General features: G+C 42.4%; 1 protein-coding gene across 4 annotated transcripts in view; it reads right to left on the bottom strand.

Moving 5' to 3' along the window:
• The window catches only part of DAAM1 (dishevelled associated activator of morphogenesis 1), a 168,511-nt gene that overhangs the window by 46,849 nt on the left and 97,930 nt on the right, over positions 1 to 23,732 (bottom strand). For all 4 annotated transcript variants that reach the window (XM_066272980.1, XM_066272981.1, XM_066272978.1 and 1 more), the window contains exons 4-6: positions 8,104 to 8,175; positions 2,857 to 2,951; positions 528 to 861 (exon numbers count right to left, since the gene is read on the bottom strand). In XM_066272980.1, the coding sequence (XP_066129077.1) occupies positions 528 to 861; positions 2,857 to 2,951; positions 8,104 to 8,175 (501 nt within the window). The remainder of the gene's footprint in view (positions 1 to 527; positions 862 to 2,856; positions 2,952 to 8,103; positions 8,176 to 23,732) is intronic.

Here is a 23,732-nt window from a genome sequence, read left to right on the forward strand (position 1 = left end):
CGTGCCGGGTGGAGGGTCAGGCGCATGCGGGAGTCTGTCTGACTGTCTCTCCCCGTTTCCAGCTTCAGAAAAATACCAAAAAAAAAAAAAAAAAAAAATCCTTACTATCACTTATATTTGCATATACTTATATACAAAGTACACAGACTGTCCTTTGCTAACTCTGCTTGTTTTGTGTAAGGGAGTATAAATATGGTGATATCATCTCGCTGTTTATTCTGATCAAAATCAAGAATGGCAACCTTAATAATTTGGGGGCAGCGTTCCATTTAGTGGATTCAAAAGATGTGTGCTCTATGGTACGAGAGAAACAGGGCCAGATTTTCAAGTTTGGTACATCCCAAATCCCAGATTGATCAACTTCAGAAAGCCTACCCTACTCTCTGGTACTATCACCACTTAAGAGGAAAGAAATGCTTGATGTAGAGTGTGTGTAGTCTCCAGCCAAGGAAATGTCAGGTCATGTTCCCCGCTCAGTGCCAGGAAAGGCACCTGTCAGAGGGGTGAGTGAAGAAGTGGGGAGGTACCTGAAAGCGGGTCCTTTCGCTGGCGTACTTCTGGTAGTGCAGCATGGCCTGCAGAACCTTCTTGTGGCCCCCGGGAACCAGGCACACGGCGCCCAAGATTTCCAGCACGGCCACCTTGGTTTTAATGTTCTCTGTGCTCAGACTCTGAGCAATTACATTAATACTCTCAGAATGAGCCAGGACATGAGCCCGACCTTGAGAGTTGTTCATTAGCGCTTTGATACATCCAATGAGAGAGGTATGTATGCGAGACTCTGAGGTCTCGTAGTCCATGGTCTTGAGGAAGTTGAGAATGCACGACAGGCCATCCAAGTCGATGAATCTGGTTACAAACCTGTCAGGAGGAGGTGAAATGTATCCAACATAAGTCTCTTTGGAGTTCGGTAACAGCCCTTAATAGAAACGTTTAGAGGGTGAGGAGCAGGAGAAAGGAAGAAGGTGCAGTTCCTAAAGTACCAAAGACTTACACTGATGAAGTTTTCTTAATTCCTGCCTCTTCCTCGGCACAGACCCAATGGTCAGGTCTAACCAGAAGTGTGCAAGAAGTCTCCATTTGAGGTAAACAGATCTCAACTGACGCAAAGATCCAATTAACAGATCACATAACCCCAGAAAACCAGGAACAAGAAGGCACTCAGAATATCTGCTGCCCCTGCGTCATGGCAGTACCCTCCCCTGCCCCCCACCTTTCACGTGCTGCCCACTGACTCAGGCAGGCCCCATGTCAACGCAAGTCAGACAGAATGCTTCAACTCTGGGACATCTGCTGTGAGAAGCACTAATCTCTATCCCTAAGGTTTTGTAGCAAAACCCTTCTTTTATATAGCACGCTACCCAGAATCCAAATATATAAAATAAAGTAACACTTTATATATCACTATACATTTATTTTGTTGATATGTATGGCACTTACTTAACTGTAAAGTCAATCAACAAGAATAATTCACAATGCCCATCTGTATGGTAAGCGTCTGAAGAGTTCTGAAGTCATATAACCTGTTTATCTGACTACCCCAGAAATTTCCAGACTTATTCAGTGTCCGATACCCACTACCATCTGAGAATGCAGAACACACACCTTCAGGGAAACACTGATCTAGTATGGATAGGCTAGAAAACCTCTGACATACAACTACATGAGATTTTTGATAAATGAGTAGCTTTTCCTGGTTAGCATTTTATAGTCAAATAAAGGAAATCTTTATTTTCCAGCCTTTTCATCCAACTGCATGACCCAGATAGAGCCAAGCTGGTTAAACCAGTTGGCTTCATTCATAGCACTTGTGCTGACGAAATGTACCTGTACGCCCAACACCTCACCCCGCCTGAGAGGCATTAATAGAAAAATGAAGGTGTGGGGCTCACACAATGGAAGCTGACTGCCCATCCTTTTTAATAATGGCACTTTTGAGAGATAATTCAAAGACCGTACATCCACACTTTCAAATGTACAATTTTGTGATTTTTTGAAATATATTCACAGAGTTGTGCACCCATTGCCACTACGTGATTTTAAAACCCATTATCAATTTAATCATCCCGAAAAGACGATTTCCCTTTCTCCCCAAACTCAGGCAACCACCAATCTTTCTGTCTCTATGGGTGGGCCTTTTCTAGGTACTTCCTGTAAATGGAGTCACATAACACGTGCTCCTTGGTATCTGGCCTCCCTCACGTTGCACAAATATTTTCAAGGCTCATCCATGTTATAGGGTATATCAGTACTCCATTCTTTTTTTTTTATTTTTATGGCTGAATAATCCATTGGATGGATATAGCATATTTTATTTATCTATTCATCAGTTGATAGTATTTGGGTTGTTTCCACTTTTTGGCTACTATGAATAATGCTGATGTGAACATTTGTAAACAAGTTTTTTGGAGGATGCATTTTTTCATTTCCCTTGGCTACACACTGAGGAGTAGAATTGTTGGGTGGGGTGGTGACACTACGTCTAACTAACATGTTGAGAAACTGCCCCACTCTTTTCCAAAAGGGGCTGCACCATTTTTTTCATTCCCTTCAGCAACTGATGAGGTTGGCAATTTCTCCATATTCCCATCAACACCTGTTAGTCTCTTTTTAAATTTTATTTTAGCCAGTTTAATGGCTGCTAGCATATCTTTTAATTGAAGAAAATCAATTTATCGAGTATTCCATGATTAAAGGATTTTATCCATGGTTCAGCTGCATGCTTTTAATTTAAGAATTCCTCGAAAGTTTGGCTACTGCAGGAAAAAAAAAAAGGAAAGAAAGAAAAAGGAAGAAGAAAGGATAGAGAAGAAGGAAAAAAAGGCAAGTAGTACACACTACCCAGGTAAAAATTACCTCATTGGTTTTGTCCTTAGTGCTGTCTTCAAACTCTCTATGGTTTTACTTCTCTCTTCTTCTTCTTCCTTCTCTAACGCCAGCAGAGATTTTCTCTGTGCAAAGAAAACTGAAGTTACTTCTTTCAATTCTATGGATTAATTATGATACAAGCAAGACAAACCCACAGATTACATGCTACTAATACAAATAAATAATAAATCTGTAACGAAGATTTACGACAGGCCAAAATGTAGAGCAGAAGCACCAAGAATCCCACAAATTTGTTATCTCTACAAAAAAAGTTCTTTCCAGTTTTAAATACAGCTTTAAGAAAATGTTTAGAAATCTTAGTAAAGATTAAGTTGTCCAAATATTTGTATAACTATTCTGTAACTGCACTCTGGTGAAGATTCTGCTATTTATATTGGAGGGAAAGAAAAGCGAAACCTGTGATTCATTATAAAGTCCTGGCAATTAAAGTTAATAACATTATCACACTGTCAAACTGAGGTGGGCAGCAATCCCTTCACCCTATCTCTCCCACCCTTCAGACCAAAAGTATAATCTGCATTGAAAGCAGTAATCAGTCATACTTTTTGTGACATCAAATTAATTTTTTAAAAGAAAGAATTAAATTGGACCTGATACTAAGATAGACAATTCCTTCAGAGGAAATGCTTATGTTTTAGAAATAACTCAACATTGCTTGGAAATCAGCATGTGGAGGGGGTATGTGTGTGCACTCTCTCCTTACCCAGGGATCTGCCAGAGCAGTGCTTCTCAAACTTGAATGTGGATACGAATCACCTGGGCACTCTGTTAAAGCACAGGTTCTGCCTTGTGTGTCTGGGTGAAGTCTAAGATGCTGCAGGTCTGTGGCCCTCACTTTGAAGAACAAGGCTCTAAGGAAGCAGACCTCAATTGATATTATAGAGTCATGATCACTAGTAAGGTGTATAGACTTGTTAAAAAGTTTTTTCTATTCCTTTCACCCCATGACCACCTAATTGTACGAAAGGTAGCCCAAGTGTTATGGCCCCAGGTGCCTCTACCCACAGACAGAACCATGGGTCCCTTTCCTTCATCCTGCTCCGAACAGGTGATTGTCTGATCTCAGTCTTGTTACTGTTACCAATCCTGATAAAATGCATGGCTGTGGTGCAGCCTGGGGTATATGGGTGGGAAAATGTTTGGCTCCTATCCAATGTGTCCAAATGATCCAGTCTCTCCCCTTCTCTCAAGAGGAGGCTTTACTTTCCAGTTAACAGTATCAGCATTGAGTAACTAGATGCTAATTAAAGCTTAACTTTGACTTCACAAATAGTGAGGTTGTAAAGCCCAAAGAAAACAAATATCTCAGTATCATTTATGGCAAGTGAAATAAAAATCAGTAAAGCTTTGTTTTTTAAACTGTTACTGTTTCTGCTAAAGCTGTCCTGCTGCTGGTGATGCGTCTGGACAGCTGTCACCAGAGGATGGGAGGGCGGAAGCTGTGTGCAGAAGTCATCAGTGCACTCCTCTACCGCTCTAAGAGACCCGTCCCCTAGAAAACTCAGCACAAATCCAGCCAAGCATGTTTAATCTCCTATGGCACAGCTGAGCTCTAAACTCTTAAGCAATCACTTTGTATCTGCAGCTCAGAATCAAGCCTTTTATAACTATCACTTCTTGTTCCTAAGCTTCATCACACAAAACTATCCTCAAATTAAAGACTACTCACATTTTTTTTTTTATTATGGCTCACTAATACTAAGAGAAGGTGCACGTATTTATCTTAACAATCTTGAAGAGGGCAAAACATCTGTATAAAAAGCAGACATTGAGTCTCTCCGTAGTAGAATTGGGGAGTTTATGAGAAGAAAATTAAATTGGAATTTCCCTTTCCATTACTTTCCTCTCAAAACAAAAGACAATATGCTCTTTAATGCATATGATGAGATTTAAATCTAAGATTGTTTATTGTATTGAGAAAACTGAAGGTATGTAGATAAAGCTATTTTTCTACTGTGACTTTTCGAGATAAAAATATTTAATAGAGTCTCAAGTTTTCAAGCTTCCCATTTAGGAGGAAGGCTTACTTTGCAGCTTTTTATAGAAAAGGGAGGTATGCCTACATTTCCGAAGACAGCTGCTCTATCAAACATCCAGAATGCACCTTGGCATATGCAGGACTGCCCTGTGACCCTCTCTGGGTGCTCTATGCACTGAGTATATCCCTGCCTACACGAGGAGCAGGCAAAACACACAGTGCATCCGGGCAGAGGAGCTTCTGGTTCAAAGCTGCCTGAGTGCACACTGGGACATGCAGGTCCGGAACACAGGCACAAACGAGGCACGGAAATCAGTCCAGGCTGGGAGTCTGGAACGAAACTCTGGTGTGGAACATTTCGTTGATGTGAAACCAGCAAGCAGGCCGGTGAAGCACACTGAATTTCACTTATTGAGTCCATCCTTCCACCCTGAGAGTACAAGGAGAAGTCACGTACAAGGAAAGCCCAGGTCCTCTAGAACCTTTTGGGCTGCTCTCTGTTTTTCACTCTTTAACAGGGGTCCTTTAAAGAACAAAGCATTCTCGATATGAGGCTTACGTAAGTAACTGAACTTATCCCACAAATGGTTTCACAAACCATAAGTGCTGCAGTCCTTGACCTGGGCTGTTTATCACTCTCAAGGCATTAAAGAAAACAGATGCCTGCCCCACCTTGGAAAAGTTGGGGGGTGGGGTGGGGGTGGAGTCGGATCACCAGGCCTTTTTAATGGGTTTTCAGCCCAAGTTAGTGGGAGGCAAATTGGAAAGGAGCCTTTGAACTCAGGCTGATAGGTTTGAATTCCAGCCCTACCACTTCCTAATTACATGACTTTGGGCAAGGTAACCTTTTTTCTAAGTCTCAGGCTCTTTATCTATAAATAGCACTTACAGCACAGGGTGCTTGTAAGCCTTTAAAACAACGTGTAGAGAGCCTGCTATACTGCTTGTCACATGATGTACACTCAATAGCAGGAGTCGTTACTGATGCTGAAGACAATGGATGATGACAATGGATTAATGCTCCTTCAACAGTTTCCTAAGCGGAGAGCCAGAGTCCAGCTGCCAGGCCATAAAAGGATTTGAAGAAACTGTGTGCCTTTGCAGTCCCCAGGGACGCTGTCTCTGGATTTCTGCCGTGTGTTGTAAGGAATTCTCTAATACAGTTATCAGAGAGATTAGCCAGAACTATGGGTGGAGGTGGTGCTAACGAGTATGGTGAGAAAAACAGAAAATGTAGCTGTTTCTGGTTTTATCAGGCCTCTGTTATTTCTTTATGCACCCAGTAGTTCTCAGGTCTCATTAATTCATGAACTGTTCGTGTTTTTCCCTTTAACTCTGGAATAGGGCTGGCTGGGTCCCTAAAGGAGCATTAGAAGCTTTGTTAGGTGTTTAACACATAAAGACTAGCAAAGTACCTGACAATTTAATGGCCTTGAGATTCTCTTGGAAAGGACTTTGGATGAGGAAGAAAATATAATTAAAATGTAGGCGACTCATGAATGCAGCAAAGGGTTGCCCGAGGAACTGAATGAAGGAGAGAGGAGGCCCTTGGAGGACAGCCACGTACTGGCACATCACGGACCCTCTAGAGAAGGAAGGACCCAGGTTGACTCCAGACAAGGCATGGATTGAGTCAGTACAGGACAGATGAACCTAACTGCCTCAACACTTGAAGAAAGGAAAAATCCGTAGTGTTTAGAGCTTCTCCATTTATAGAAGTGAATTCATTAACAAAGAAGCAGCTGCCTTTGTTAGATATCAAACAATGCTGACTTAATTAGAAAGAGAGATAGCCTGCCTTTCCCCCCCTCTAACGGCAAAGAACAAGAATTCAGAAAATAACCTTTACATGCAGGAAATATAAATGACTCTAAAATTACTATGGTTTAGACGGAAGCATAGGAAATCCCTGATGGTCATCACAGGCCTCACATTCTGCTAACATATTCATACAAATGCTGAAATCACCCTTTTCTCATCTGTGCCATTGTGTGGGATGCTGTGCGTGGGCAGGTTCTGATAGGTATTTTCTGTTCTTTTCTGCAGTGCTTTTAGTCTAGAAACCCTTGGGGCAAAAGCCTCTATAATTTATACAGCCCTGTCCACATTTACCAGGCTGTTTATTATTCATTGCATGACAGCAGAAGGGGCATCATCAAAGAAAAAGCTAGAAAAGAGGAAGTTACTAAAAGTCAAGGACTCTAAAAGTTTAGTGAAATGTGAATGATTCACATAACACCAGTCAGTTTTTAACTTCTGCAGCAGCAGCAAAATGTTTGCTTTACGTGGTAAGAAACTGATTCGCCGTAAGTACTCCGGAGAAGGCAAGAAAGAGAGAGGAAGCGATCATCTGTTTGGATAGTATGAACTCAAAGCTGAATCTAACAGACTGACTTTTAAAATGATGAGTGTCTCCACCATGGCCAAGACTGTGTTCTACACGTGGGCAACCTCCCGTTGTTATCAAGAGAAACAGGATTTAAGCTACTAAGGCTCAAAGATTGATGACTTGTTTTCTGCTGCATTTTTCAGCTGGGATCAAGATCCATACGTGCCCCTCCAAGTTACTCAGAACACTGACATCACAGAGACATCAGAATGCGTATTTCAGACATTGGGGATGCATTTTAAACATTTACAGAACCAAAGATACACGTACTGAAGATTGCCAAAGGACACCTCAGTGTTGTTGTTGTTGTTATTATCATGCCTTATCACAACAACTACTTATACCATGGACTTTTTTTGTTGTTGTTGTTATTTATATGAGCAAAACAGTACCTGTCCAGTAAAATCAAGAACCCAGGAACTAAGTAAGAGAATGGGAGGAGAACAATGAAAGATAGTTTCACCGCATGATTTTTAAATGACGTTAACTTTTAGAATAGCGCTGCCTTAACTATACTCCAAATAATTGTAAGAGCAACTGCAAGTTAAAGTTGAACATAAGCCAGACTTAAGATTACATTTCCTCTTATAACATGACACTCACTTATATTTGAGAGTGTGCTGACTTGACTTAAAACGCAATGGAAAAAGTCATCTTGCCAAGTACCGCTCCTGCTCCCCTCCCCCCACAGCCACCCCCCTTCCCCCCAACATTGAGCACTTGGAACGGAGTCTGGAAAGATAATGACATTTGGTAGTTTTTACTCAAGTGAAGTGATTGTACAACTGTGTACTCTGTACTAGATCCGTATTTTAAACCACGTGTTCCGAAGCAAAGGTATACCTACAGCAGCCATGGAATTGAGCTGGTCAATGTAGAATTCAGGCCAACTTGTTGCTCCTTTGTTTTCTTCCTGATCCTAAAGAGAAAAATAAAAGAAGTGATACCTTAGCAGATGTACACACAAGGGCTGTAAGCACATCTGACTCCCAGGGCATCTGGTCATTGGCCCACACAGACCATTAGGAGGCACTGAGATTGAAAATATTTGTCTGTAAATGTTGGCTTTCCATCATCAGACTGTCCGCTTGACTGGGTGGTCTCGCCAATCCAATTTCCAGAGACTGCTGAAGTCATTTGAATGGGAACTTGGCCCCATCATGGTGCGAAGCTGTTTTTCTTCAGGGCACAATAACACTGGGCAGGGCACTGAGTTTGCTGCAAGGACAAAGGATCTCTAAGTCCTGTGTCACACTGGGGACAGCGCTGCTGGACTATTCATCTGGATAAAATCCACAAGAGAGGGAAAGTTGTCTTAAACAATGATCACAGGATTCAGCCGGCTGTTAAATAGACTGTTTTCAGTGAGTTTACTCAGACTCCAGCGGACAGTCAAAATTCTGAGGAGTGTTTCATCTGATGCGACCAAAACTAGGTACTGCTTCAGATGAGAATGGATAAAGCCGGGCATTCAATGGGAGGTAATAAAATAAACACACATTAGTCCCAGGCATAGCCATCAGGATGACAGATTGTGAGTTTCGATAGAAAAATAATATAATGTGTCTGAGCTGAAGGGAACAGAAACTCAAGGAATTTGGGAACCTGTTCCTAACCTGCTCCAGCCAGTCTTGCGTCTTACAAACCAGGGTGACGTGAAGACAGCACCAGAGTCCCCCAGAATTCTGCTGATGGGAGGTCAGTGCCAGACTGAACCTACACCTCCAAATTATAGAAATCAATCAACCAGGCAGCTGCACTGGAGCATCGAGTCCATCCGAAGACGGCATTGTGGTTGGGGATCTCCACGCGTGTTTGCAAACCTAGGTACTGCAAGTCACGTGTGATCAAACAGACTCGAGGAAGAAAATATCAGCTAGTCACGCGTTTCACATTTAGAGAACAGCTTAGTGCAATCGATCCTCCCATCCCCTTGGAGAAGACACTAGACCAGGTACTTGCAGCTGTTACCCGATGATGAAGAAGTTACTGCCTTATTTTTTGGTGTCAGAATCCCAAGCCTCAGGATAGTGGTTTCAAGGTGGGACTTATAAATTCAGTTCCATACTTTCCCTCAGAAACCTCCCCTCGAACAAAAACAAACAAACAACAAAAACCCCACTTTCTGTAAGCAATCTTTCTAGTCAGGTCTACTTGGGTAAGAGAAAAAAAAAACTTTAATTTCAGAAACTATTCTTTAAGTAGTTACAAAAATGAGGCAAAGTAACTACTTCTTACAGTATAGCCTTAAAAGCTGGCAGCAACTGATATCTGAACTCAGGCAGTTGCATACATTTCATTTGGAGACTGAACAAGCCAGATGATGGGGACAAAAGCTGCAGCAGAGGCTTTGAAGTTGGGCTGGATTACACTTCCACGGTTTTATAAAGCTTAGGAAATCTGATGAGTTTGTAGAAGAGCCCTTGATTATTATTTAACATGTTAATAAACTAGCTAAATGGTAGTGTAAAGACTGAACCCTTCTCTCCTCTTAAAATGGAGTAGTAAAGTTAGCAAAACCCCACTGTTACCAACGTATTCAGCAAGCCAAAACCCACAGTGGTATTTGAGCCTATAAAATGAAATAGAAGGTGCCAGATCTTTTTATTCCTCCAAACTAGGGCAAATTTCCAAAACTACAATAAAATCACACAACATGTTCAGGGTCCCATGAGAGCCTTAATTTAAGTCATAGTCATAGAACAGAGATCATTTCAGAAACTGAAGATTAATATATAGGGAGAAATCTCAACACTTTGGAAATGCTTTAATAATGTAAACAGATTAAGAGTAGACCTAGATACTGTAGTCAAAATAAGGGGAAGACTTATTTTTATTTCACATGCCTCGGTGCTGAGAAAATCAAATGAGCTCACGTACATGAAAAGTTCTTGTAAATGTACCAAGTGTTATCACTCTATTCCTGGGGGGCGATTCTCAGAGTTCTTCATTCGATCAATGCATTTCCAGTTACCCTGTGCAATCCTGGTCCCTCTATACCGATGTGTACTGCAGTAGCCAGCTGAAACTCACATCTGTGAATCAACTCTCCCCTACTCTGTGTGGCTGCCTGAGTCTGCAGTTCTACAGAGGCCCAGGACAGAAGGAAATGAATGTAGTCGTTCCCTGGGAGTTTTCTAAGGAGCACAGGACACCGAGACAGGCCAAGGGGAGACAATCTCCTAGGAAGTCTGTGAAAGAAACTCCCCATGGGAGTGCAACGTGTATAATATTCCTGGAGGGCAACTGCGTCCTTGTTTTACCACCTCTAACAGGTATTATTCTTTGTGCTATCAGTCTCAATTCTACTTATTTGTTCTGGAGAAACAAGTGGGAACTATACAAGACCATATGAATCGTATAAAGAACATTATAATGGAAGCAACAGCAAAAGCCAACACATATATAGCTTATGTGTCAAACACTGCTCTAAGCACTGTGCTCCTCACTTAAGCTACCCCACCAGGTAGGTGTTGTTATACTTATTTTACTAAAGAGGAAACAAGAGGCAAAGGGAGGATGGGTGGGTTGCCAGAGGTGACCTTGCTGAAAATTCAGTTAGTAGGAAAGAAACAGAACAAATTCCTTCTAAAGTTAGACCTCAGATGAATCACATTGGAATACCCATTAAGTGCAAAGTGGGCCTCTCGCTCTTACCCACTTCACTATAAGAAACTTTGACATGGTCACTTCTATCACCATCAACAGACATGCATCTGAATCCTCAGTCAGTCAATACCTTAAGTGACTAACGAGCAGGCAAGATAAGTAAGCACTCTGCGTGACTCGGTTTTAGTTTCCTTATCTGTAAAATGGGTACTTACCTCATAAGGTTACTGTGAGGTTTTAGAAAGTTAATACAAGTGAAAAAGGCACAGGGAACAATGCACACAGAACATGCTCAATAAATGTTAGCTAGGATGGTAACGAAACTGTTCCAGGATCTCTGGCTGTGGCCATTCTAAGTCCTTGTTACTGGGACTGTAAAAATCGGAGCAACCAGTTTGGAGGTAAATTTTGGCAGTTAATTGTTCAAATTTAAAACACGCAGAACCTTCCCTGGCTGGGTTTCTCAGTGAGTGGAGTGTTCATCTCAGAATACCGAGGTTGCAGATTGGATCCCCAGTCAGGGCACGTACGAGAAACACTCAATGAGTGCACAACTAAATGGAAGAACTAAGTGGAACAATGAGTTGATGTTTCTCTCTCTCTCTCTCTCTCTCTCTCTCTCAAATCAATGGAAAAAATTTTTAAAAAGGAAAAAAAAAGCACACACAGAGCCTCTGACTGTGCAAGTCACTTTCAGGAATTTAGCCCACCATCACATATATATATATGATATTTAGACTGGCACAGATATGTATTACAAAGACCCCCACCACCACTGTAGTGCTGTTTGAATTAGCAAATAATAAAGTTAACATATGGAAAGGGGGGAAGGTTGAATAAATTATCTTGGAGCAGAAATAAAGAATAAAGTAGAATTATTTAATAATATTAAAAATGACCAACTATATTAAGGTAAAAGTGCTTCTGAATCTGATTTCCTACCTGAAAAAAAAAAGTATACTTTACATGCAAACATTTCTGGAAATATATACAATTAATTTTACAACAGCGGCCTCTCAGCAGCAGGTCTTTTACTTATAAACTTTTGAACAACCCAAACTTCTATTTCACCAAGTACATGCACTATTTTCACAATTAAAATAGAAGTTCTAAAACATTATATGTTCTGTCAGGACAGAAGCTTTGCTTTTCTGAGGCTCTGTGTAAAGTAAAATGCATCGAGTGAAGACCACTGCAACATTTGGGATGTCTGTGTCTACCCCTGGGGCATCCGTCCGCTCCCCACAGCAAATATTTAAAAACATTTCTCTATCTATCTTCCTCTCACCAGATTTTCTATTTCTAAAACATACTATAACTCTAGTATCAACTGTCGGTGAAGAGAAAGAAACTATGATTTGGGCTAAGATTTATGTACCTAACGCATGCTAAAATTTTCTCTATTTCCACACTTACATATTTCTGTGGCAAAGAATTTCTTGGTAGTGGTTGAAGTCTTTCAGTAATACAAGTGGGACTTAGAGTAAAGTTTAAAAATTAAATCTTTAAAAAAATTACAGCTTTTAAAACTAACACAGGGCAAAATTTTAATAGGATCATTTCCCAAGTAATAATAATATGTAAAAACTGGTCAAGTTTTTCTTCCATTTAAGATGCTCCTAGTAAGGCCCAAAATAGGATGTGCAAAGGTCAGTCAATGGTAAAAGACATGGCCTGGCATTGCTCACAAGACCACAAATCACAGGCTGAAGCAATAAGCACTTGGCCAACTAAAGCTGAAAGTCTCCATGTGCTCTGTTATATACCCATGAGGTTCTTAGACAATACTTGTTAGAAAAGATAGACACACGCTTTCCCTGTCTGGATTGGCTAACATTCTCCTAGCAATGCATAAGAGTACTATCAACTCCCAAACAGTAGGGACATAGTAAGGTTTAGCCAAGTGAATTTCAACAGCAGAAAGGTATTATTTCAGTTTGATAGTATGAAGTAAATTTCATTCTGATAATTCACAGTATAGGACAAAGGCAACTAAATACTAATAAAAACCTGTTCCATTTGTAAATAAAACATGTTAACTGTGATCATTTAAAGGATCAAGGAATTCTATCCCTTGGTAATGATCAAAATATTCAGCTGCTGCATTAATTTGTTTTTACTATTCTGGATTTCATGGGTCCACCCCATATACTAATAAATAAATTCATTCTATACTTATAATTGTTACAGAATTCTAGTAGGCCAAGACGTAAAGGCTAAAATATTTACTTTCTTAGGCATGTATCATACTCAGTGGAGGGATAGGAAACAGGAGTAAATGTGGGTGAAACTGCATCGAAGGAACAGGAAAGGAAGAGCAGGTACGACGGAAGATGGAAAAGTATTTTGTGGAACGCCTTGCTCATCACTTCTGCTAACTTTCCCCTCTGCCTCAGTAATAGTGTAACCAGCATCTTCTCAAACAATGGTCACAATGAAGTGTGGAGGAATAGCCTAGAGACCAGCGGTTGGCAAACTTTTTCTGTCAAGGGCCAGATAATAAGCATTTTAGGATTTGCAGACCACACACTCTGTTGCAACTACTTGACCCTGCCACCGTACAGTACTAATGACAGCTACAGATAACATTTAAACGAATGAGCATTGCCATGTTTCAATAGTACCGCATTTCCAACAACGGGTGACTGGCCAGGTTGCGCTGAATGAACTTGGCTCTCAAGAGAGCGGGAGTAGATCAAAATTCTAACTTGATCACCAGTTATATTCCACGCCTTTCCTCTTCTTGAGGCCACTCCATCTCTAGTAAACCTGAGCTGTAGGTCAGGATCAGCTCATGAAATATTAGCAATTTCCCCGGCAACCTGAACTTCTAGAGAAACAGCAGGACCTGCCATGCCTGAAAAGTCTACCTACTCACCAACCTCACTTTGCCCTGAAAGGGGTTAAGATAGTAGAGCATCCCTTGGTCCTTTAGATCCGGTTATTAGCCTCTGTCTCCATCTCTTTCATCTTCCACTGGGTGAGAAGCACCAGCAGGTGCACAATCCTGGACTCCCGAGGCCGTTGCTTTCCTCAGTCCTTGCAAACAGGGGGCTAAAACTAGATCCCAAATCCGAAGCTTGTCAAAGGGAGGCAGTTGCTTTCTTTTTTTTTTTTTTTTCCTTTCATTTTTCTGAAGCTGGAAACAGGGAGAGACAGTCAGACAGACTCCCGCATGCGCCCGACCGGGATCCACCCGGCACGCCCACCAGGGGCGACGCTCTGCCCACCAGGGGGCGATGCTCTGCCCATCCTGGGCGTCGCCATGTTGCGACCAGAGCCACTCTAGCGCCTGAGGCAGAGGCCACAGAGCCATCCCCAGCGCCCGGGCCATCTTTGCTCCAATGGAGCCTCGGCTGCGGGAGGGGAAGAGAGAGACAGAGAGGAAAGCGCAGCGGAGGGGTGGAGAAGCAAATGGGCGCTTCTCCTGTGTGCCCTGGCCGGGAATCGAACCCGGGTCCTCCGCACGCTAGGCCGACGCTCTACCACTGAGCCAACCGGCCAGGGCTGGCAGTTGCTTTCAAAAAGTAATTCCTATGTTGTCACATTTCAAGGCAGTCATGTGGTTCCTGGGACTGCTGATCCTGGTTACATTTTTTGGTCACTGCTACAATTATACATCAAGGGCATCTGCTGCCCGGACCCGGTTGGGCCCACACAAAACAGCAGCTTCTGCATCTGCCAGAAAATCCAACACGTCCTCCTAAGCTTCAGCGGATCAGTCATTTTCTGCAAAGACTGGAGGGGTGACTTTGCAATCAGGATGGCTTTCATATTTAGCATTCAGAATCAAGGAAAAAAGCAAACCGCTGTCCCTATTTTTCCTAATGCTACAAAACATCTGTATGTTTTTAAGGAAAGCAATCACATAATTATATAGCTAGATCTTTGACCCTAGAGACATGTTAGTTTGAGTTCCCCCTCCCAGGGGGCCTTTATATAAGTCATCAGCAGGTGATCGATCGTGCGCTCTCCGAGAGAAGGCTTCGAGGGGTCCACAATCGCAGCCAGTACTCTGTTAGGAAATTCGCCTCATGGTGAATTGACAGATGTCTCCTTGCAACTCCCAGCTCTTGTTGGCCTTGGTTTTGCCCTTGGGTACTACATGGAGTAAGTCTAATATCTCCTATGAGCTATAACCCAGCAAATATTTAAACAATTTGAATAAAGCTGTTATGTTCTCCCAAAGTCTTCTCTTTAACCAAGCCAAAAATTCTCCATTGGCTGTGTAGCACAAGTTTATCTTCCTCAATTCATAAATAAATCTCAAATTTTCCATAAGTTCATCATGCCCTCATGTCCGTTCTTCACAAAAATAACTCCAATAAATATATCTCAGTGCCTATGAAAGGGCTCCTCTCACACGGCTTGTCAGTGATACACAGCTCTAGACAGTCTACTGAGCGGGCATCTGGAAGGTTTCTGACCCAACTGTCTCCCCAAGAAGAAAAGGAACGAGTTCTTGCTCTCTTGCTGGCCCACGGCAGGTAGTATTTATGACTCAGAAATAAAAGATACCTGCCACATGACGCAGAGGCACACATGTATAGTTCTTGTTTTATTAACTATATCTATTTTAGCTAAGTTGGCCATAAACTCAATATCAAAGCTGGTTTTCTTGTTATAAGATTGAGGATACTTTATCTCTAAAACATAAATGTAAGTTCAAGAATTAAAAAGGAGTGAATAGTGTCCTGGCCGGATGGCTCAGTTGGTCAGAACATTGCCCCGGAGTGCAGAGGTTGCCAGTTTGGTTCCCAGTCAGGGCACATACAGAAGCAGATCGATGTCTCTCTCTCTCTCTCTCTCTCTCTCTCTCTCGCTCTCTCCCTCTCCTGTCCTCTCTCTCTAAAAATCAATAAAATAAACATTTAAAAAAATGAGTGAATAGGATCTGCCAGGAAATTCTGTGGGATGCTCAAGCCCCTGGAAGTGCTGATCTCCAGGCTCTGCCTCACACTCTTCGGGAGCCCTGCTCTTCTGCTGTACACCCACCCCCTGCACACAGCACCGGAACGGCTTCGTGAATGCCTGGGAAGCCCGACACTTCTTCTGAACCCTGAGCCCTGCCCCTTCCTCTTCTCGGTCCAGGCCGACATAAAGCATAGAAGAATCGATATACAATGCACGTTTTCCCATACAGAGCCTTCTGCTAGCATATCATGTACAGCAGCCTAAGATTATTAAAGGCCTCAGATCATTTAGAATGTTACCCCTTTTATGAGTCCTCTAACTTGAAAATTCTGTATTGGGAGAGGACAATTTTTAAAAGGTAAACTCATGGCATGAACTGATGTCAAAAATTTTAGAGAACTCATTAATAAACGAGGGAAGTGCTAAAATGTTACAATGGGTTCAAAACAGAATCCAAGGGGCAAAGACATATATATATATAACCTTCTACTTAAAAACAGATACAAAACTGTTCAACAGGACAACAATCAATTGCATTAGACAATTTGCATTTTAACGGACAAGGATTATTTGCACTATCAGGTTTTTAAAACAATTTTCAGAATGTTCAACAGCTCAAGTATAGTTAGATGTAGAGAACACTCTGTAGAGTGCTACACACAGAACATTTGATATCCCCCCCATTTCAATATACCTGCAGTGCACCAGAATGAGAGATTCGGGACTAGTTCTTCCTGGCTGAGGAGAACACCAGAAAGGTGTAATGTGCAGGCCAAGTCCTATGACGAACACTCCGTCCCAGGCTCCTCACACCCAAGTTACCCAGATGCTCAGTCCTGCCCAGAGCTCTTGCTCAAGAACTCCTACCCCATTCTGACCGCTCCACCTCCATTCCGCCTGTTCCGGTTGCCTTCTCTAGGCCGTGCGGCGCATTTTCTATTTGTGCATCACTGAGTCTCCGACGTGAAACAACTGCGACCGCTCCATTCTATACCCCTTATACTCCCAGCTCCCTGGTCCTCTATCCTGCCCAGAAATCTGTTGGGCAAATCGTTGGAGTACTTCTATGATCATAAAAAACAAAACAAAACAAAACAAAACAAAAGCTGTGAGCCAGATGAATTTAGACCCATGCCCCACCCCCTCCTATCTCCATCCTGAAAGTTAGCTTAACTTAACCACTGTTGTCTAATAGTTCCATCTGGAGCCTGAAGCCATTTTTTTTTTCATCTTTTTTTTTTCTTTTTTTCTTTATTTTTAATAATTTTATTTTTTTAATGGGGTGACATCAATAAATCAGGATACATATATTCAAAGATAACAAGTCCAGGTTATCTTGTCATTCAATTATGTTGCATACCCACCACCCAAAGTCAGATTGTCCTCTGTCACCTTCTATCTTGTTTTCTTTGTGCTCCTCCCCACCCCCTTTCCCTCTCCCATTCCCCCCTCCCCCCCGTAACCACCACACTCTTATCAATGTCTCTTAGTTTCACTATTATGTCCCACCTACGTATGGAAGCCATTTAAGAGTAACACTTAGCCTAACTTGGGAGCAGTATTAACACTATACTGCGGAACCTAGGGCTTCTCAAGGGCAGGAGAGGTACAGAAACCCTTGTCATCATACTTCAAATTCACAGTGCTGAGCTCAATCTAAAAAATCATTTGCTTTCCTTTTCATCCATTTACTCAACCAATAAACACTTACTGCATTTTATAATGGCCAAGACACTGTTCTAGATGATAGAATACATGTATAAGAGCACAAAACTCCCTGCTTTGCTTGTAAGTGATCCACAAATACAAGACACGAGACATGACAATATATTTCCAAATTTTAGCATTGAGAATTTCTTACAAGATCACAAACTTATTCTGACAATAGGTTCTCAGTCTTTGCAGGTATAGCTACAAAGAACTGTATCCATTTACAGACTGCACTCCTTCTTCTCATCATGATAAAAAAGAAAACAGTCCAGTCTTCTTAACTTCTGCATTTTTACTAAACTCCAGTCTTTCTCAATGTATCTTCTAGCTTCAAAAATAAAAATCAGGTGTTAATATTCCTAAGCTCTGCTGGGAAAAATGCTTTGAAACATTTCCTTGATAGCATAACATGTTACATTATTTTCTATTGTCACAAACTTTATTTACACTGGTAAAAATCATCAAACATTTCTAAATGACCGTAAGTGAAACACAGCACATCGGAAATCAGGCTTGAACTGCACCTCTCAATCAGCTATCGTTTTTGATCTCCCCAAACAGCATACCCAGAAAAGCAAGAAGAGTGCTGATTGAAAGAGATCAAGTGTCTTAATAGGGAACAGCGGCAATGGAACGGAGATGAGTAAGACTTCAAGAGTAAAGACACCAACTGCATTTCCGACACAGCTCAGGGGCCTGGCCTGTACCAACAATACCCTTTTCTTTCCTGAAAAGGCTTTGGCTGACATTACAGAATTGAAATCTCAAGACAACAGGAATAGGAACCTGGGGGAAAATGCATTTCATGTTCTGATATAGCTAACATATAGTCACAATCCTTATCTAGATAGAACTATACACTGAGACTTTGCATTCTACTTCCCAAATGAAGAGACACTCGTTTCATTTATGAACCAGCCATTTCTTTGGCTAAACGCTTCACAGCATGGAGTATGGCTGGAGCCTGAAAATCTCAATCCGTGTAACTCCAACATCTGAAGCCAATTTTAGGTGACAATTCCCCTTCACTTTCATGGCAAAGAAAAAGAAACATTCTCCAATTATTATTTTCAGAAATGACACAAGCCAACATTCCCCTCTTAGCTATGACACAAAAGTATACAGTGACATAAAACAAATTACTTCCATGTAGCTCGGTAAGAGTCAAGTCTTTGACCCCCGTGTCACCATGGAGTGCTACAACCCTCGGTTCAATTTAGACCAGCTGGTTGGTAAAAAGCACATGTTTGGACACACGTCACTAAACCGTGATGCAGTGTGGAAATCCAATCAGTGGTGTCCACGGCCTTGGCTGCCTCACATCTTGCTACCAGATTTGCTGCTACCAGACCAGCCTTTCAGGATGCCGTGAAGCAGGTTTTGATGTTCTGTAACCTGCTCTTGGGAAAACAATCAAAGTGTGTTTATGATTTGCAATCTAATGCTTAACATGAGGCTATAAAGGGAGGACTTTAGAAAACAGTAATTAAACTAAGAAGAGAACCAGGGGAAACAGTAAGCCCACAAAGGCATATTCTATTCATGGCAGCATTCTCAGGATGACTGGAAAAGAAAAAAAATGCTAAGACAGGGCGGACTGTCCCCCAGAAGGAGAGTCATGATCGTATCCCTGATTTTAAGCTGCCATTGACTCTGTGGCATGCTGCTGAATTAATGACAGCAAAATTTTTGCAAAAGAAAATAAAGAAGAAAAGGATTAGCTGGAAGATGTCGCTCTCTCAGATGTGTGTAACTGTGAGGACATGGGAAAGTACATCTTAGAAACTGAGGAAACGTGTATGTTTGGGGACAGATAAAAGGATGCTTTCTTAAGACTGCTTAAGTCAAATGTTCTGTGCCACATTGAAGAACAACAGAATTTTTTTTTCTCCTCTGTGCCCTGACTGGGAATCGAACCTGGCACATCCACATGCTAGACTGATGCTCTACCACTGAGCCAACTGGCCAGGGCCAAGAACAACAGAATTTAAGACACCGTAACTTAAAGTTGGTCTTCCTCAGTAGACTTTCTATTGCAACCTCTTTCTAGTTTCACAAAGTACTAGGTTCCTGAAGTATAAGAAATTAGGAGATGCCCAAATTAGAGGTATTCTAACTTACACTAGAAGCTCAAAGCCTCTTCCTACCTTGTAAGGGGTAGGGGTGGAGGGGGACTCTAAAATGCACTAAACATAACATGGATTCACTAGTATTAGGTTGTGCTACAGCTATTAGTGACAAGAAAAAATAAATATACACATATTTCTTTGCCAAAGTAGATACTTCCTTCCATTGATGTCCTTCATAAACCTACCCCTGGAGATGGTGAAGTCAGGCAGGCTTGGGGTATTCTTTCTATGAAGGTACTGGCCACAGCACTTAGAGAATCTGCAGAGAACCAGGAAGAGACCCAGAAAAAAGAAGTACGAAATATGGTAGTCACATCCAACTATAATCTAGGAGCAAGAGGAGCCCTCAAAGGCAAAGATGGCCAATATTTCCTACATATGACACTTTTCCCCATCATGTGTCATGGCAGACACTGCTAATCAGTTAGCACACTATTCTTATTGAATCCATTCATAACCTCTGAATACTTCTCAAAGTGCTCCAAGTTTCAATCCCAACTGTTCAGATTTAGTAAGAAGATAAACCTGTATGGTAACTGTGTTTGAGGTTCTTCAAAGTGTGCTCGGTTAACCAGGGAGGAAGCTACGGTCCTACAGAATATTGAATCAAAGGATGTGCACTGCTCTGGAGTGTGTCTTGTGCTGTGTGTCCCTCAGCGGTCCATTGGGCCGGGCAGCTAATTCTGGACTCTCCGATATAAGATAGAGTGATATCCCCTTCCATACAGCTATCATTCAGACCACTCACTCAGTGTGCGGTCCCATGCCTGGAGACTGCAGAATTCTGGCGGTGAAATGGAGCTGTGCCTGTGTGCTTCACTCTACAGAGGTGAGGGGTTCAAGGGGCCCCCCACAGCCTCAGTTAGAACCCTGGGTCTGCAAGAGCACTGCCGACAAATACCCTGTGGCAGAGACCGAGAGCTCGTAGTCATGCACTCCTCACTCTGCAATTGACACGGGATGGAACTAGTCCGGTACCCGAGCTGTCAAAGGGAACTTGCTCAGAAATTAAGCTTGGGAGGCCAAAGAGAGCTGCTCTGTAGCAGCTGAAGACCACTGCCCTCCCGGGGCTCCCGTTCCAACCCAGAGCTCCACGTCCATTCCAGTGACCGGAGCCTGCGTGGGAGTGCTCTCCCAGAGTGCAGCGCCGATGCAGGCATGAGTGACAGGCACGGAGTGAAAGCCGTGGGGGCTGCTTCTCTAGCCTCCGCTCCGAGGAGGAATAGAGCTCCACAGGACACAGCCCCACGCTCCCCATGACTCCACATGTACTCGTTTGTCCAACTAAGAACTGATCTCCCTTTCTCTCAGCTCTGTATTGCTTACTTATCTTTACTGTTGTTTGAATGCTTATAACTGAACACAAACAGGGGGGTGGGTGGTTATTCTCTCCACCCTCCTCCAGCCTGATGTTTCCTAATTACAAAGAAAGCAAGGCTCCAGATAAAGGGGTTACTTAATGAAATGCCACTATGAGGAAACGCCAGAGAGAGATGGAATCCACAAAGCAGACACACAGGCATTGCTTTTCCAACGCTGTAAAGAACAAAGCAGAGTATTTCTAGACTGAAGCATCCACAATCCCCAGATCCATCTGTTGACTTGTGCATAGACACTAGCTCCAAACTTAGGCCTAAGGGACAAACAGAAGCAAGCCGCCTGTCTGTTTCTCAATACTCAAAGGGATCCCGGAGTGTGAGAAAGGAGAGAGGCTTTCCCCATTTTATAAGGAGATGCTCGAGATAAAGATGCTGTGGTTAGAGGAGAACGAGACCAGTCGTGTCGTTTCCAGCCACAGCCCATCTGCCTGTTTGTGCCGATGTGCCGGTTCTGCACCTGCACCTTAGTCACCCGTCAGGGAAGTGGCGAATGCTCGGAGGAACTTCCCGCAGTTGGTGACAGCATACACCAGTCGAGAGCGTGAGAGATGGAAACACAATTTGCCTCTGGCTGGAACGGGGGGGTGTAAAGAGGTCTGGAGCAGAGGAAGGGTGATCCCCACACAGAACTGGTTTTTTTGCAGTTGCATCAAGTCAACACAATGCTGGGTGAATTGTCCGTTTTCATGTACTTCCAACATTTTGTACTTTTGTATGGCTTGTTGGGTATTTGAATGGAATGCTTTTCATTTTCTAGCTCTGGGTTTTCCTTTTGTAAATGAACACCTTCTATTCTAGCAATTTTTACTTCAATTTGATTTGCTAAGACATATGGGAGAAAATGGAAGAATTTTAATGACAGTTTCTTTTACCTGAAACACTCAAACTTACATCTAGTGATTGATCAGGACGAGAAACTAATTCTGTCCTTTCAGGCAGCACCAGCCCCTCCGATGGTTGGGAACTAATTCACTGCAGGTATAAATTGTTCAGCCACTTTGGAGGCAATTAAAGGTGAAAATGTTCATACCAAACAACCCAGTAATTAGGTATCTAGATGTCTATCCTAGAAAAAATTTTGAACATATGCATAAGTATGTTCATTGCAATATTTTTTTATTAACAAAAAATTGGAAATATGCAAAAAATAAGTATTATCCAAAGGGGAATAAAATAATTAAACTGTGGCATTTTATATAATGCCACATTATATTTCCATTAGAATGAAGAAACACCATGTATTGTTTATGAGTCTAAACGTGTAGAGCAAGGTTATAAATATGGAGGAGAAAAAATAACACACCACCTTCAGAATAGAAGACACCACTGGGATTTCACTATATTTATAATGTTTTATGCCTTTTTTTTTTTTTTTACAGTGGCAGAGAGAGAGTCAGAGAGAGGGATAGACAGGGACAGACAGACAGGAACGAAGAGATGAGAAGCATCAATCATCAGTTTTTTGTTGCGGCACCTTAGTTGTTCATTGATTGCTTTCTCATATGTGCCTTGACCGTGGGCCTTCAGCAGACCAAATAACCCCTTGCTTGAGCCAGTGACCTTGGGTCCAAGCTGGTGAGCTTTTTGCTCAAACCAGATAAGCCCGCGCTCAAGCTGGCAACCTTGGTTGGGGTCTTGAACCTGGGTCCTCCGCATCCCAGTCCGACGCTCTATCCACTGCGCCACCGCCTGGTCAGGCTTTATGCCTTTTTTAAAAAAAGCCAAGGTGAAAATGATAAAATGTTGGCATTTGTTAAACATGAACTGTTTATTATATTCTGTACTTTTTGTACACTTAAAAATTTCACACACACATAAAAAATAGTCAACCAGGAAATAATAATTTATCCCATGACTTGATAGGAAGTTATCAGAGGTTTGTTAGTTGTTTTTTTTTAGAAATTTTAGAACGTGCCCGTTTATTAGAACCCAGAATATCTGCTCCAGTAACTAGGTTTAAGACTTCCATCAATTCTAGTGTCTGCAACTGTGCTGAAACATTCTTTTATAATCTCAACACTGAAGTTTTGTTTTGTTAGCTTAACTTCGAAAATCATGCCACTAGACTACACTACTGAATTTTAATGCTGCTACTTTGGACAAATGTCGTTGCTGAACAGGACGCTTGTACATCTGGCTCACTTCAACCTAATAAGTTACTTATTTGTGAAAATGGACTTGTTTAATGAAAGCTCTTGCCTTGGCCGGTTGGCTCAGTGGTAGAGCGTCGGCCTGGCGTGCAGGAGTTCCAGGTTTGATTTTTGGCCAGGGCACACAGGAGAAGCACCCATCTGCTTCTCCACCCCTCCCCCTCTCCTTCCTCTCTGTCTCTCTCTTCCCCTCCCACAGCCAAGGCTCCATTGGAGGAAAGTTGGCCCGGGGCGCTGAGGATGGCTCTGTGGCCTCTGCCTCAGGCACTAGAATGGCTCTGGTTGTGGCAGAGCGACGCCCCCAGATGGGCAGAGCATCGCCCCCTGGTGGGCATGCCGGGTGGATCCCGGTCGGGCACATGTGGGAGTCTGTCTGTCTCCCCATTTCCAACTTCAGAAAAATACAAAAAAAAAAAAAAAAGACAGCTCTTAGTGCCATGTCGTTTCACTAGCAGCATCTCTAGCCTGAAAAGCAGGACCGTGCACAGAGCCAGAACGCAGCACTCCAACAGAAGACTCCAGAGGTGCCTACATATAGTTTAGGTTTGTTTGCTTGTCCAAGCAGCAAAGAATAAGACAGAAGAT

This window comes from Saccopteryx bilineata, chromosome 4, assembly GCF_036850765.1.
Source record: "Saccopteryx bilineata isolate mSacBil1 chromosome 4, mSacBil1_pri_phased_curated, whole genome shotgun sequence".
Lineage (NCBI taxonomy): Eukaryota > Metazoa > Chordata > Mammalia > Chiroptera > Emballonuridae > Saccopteryx > Saccopteryx bilineata.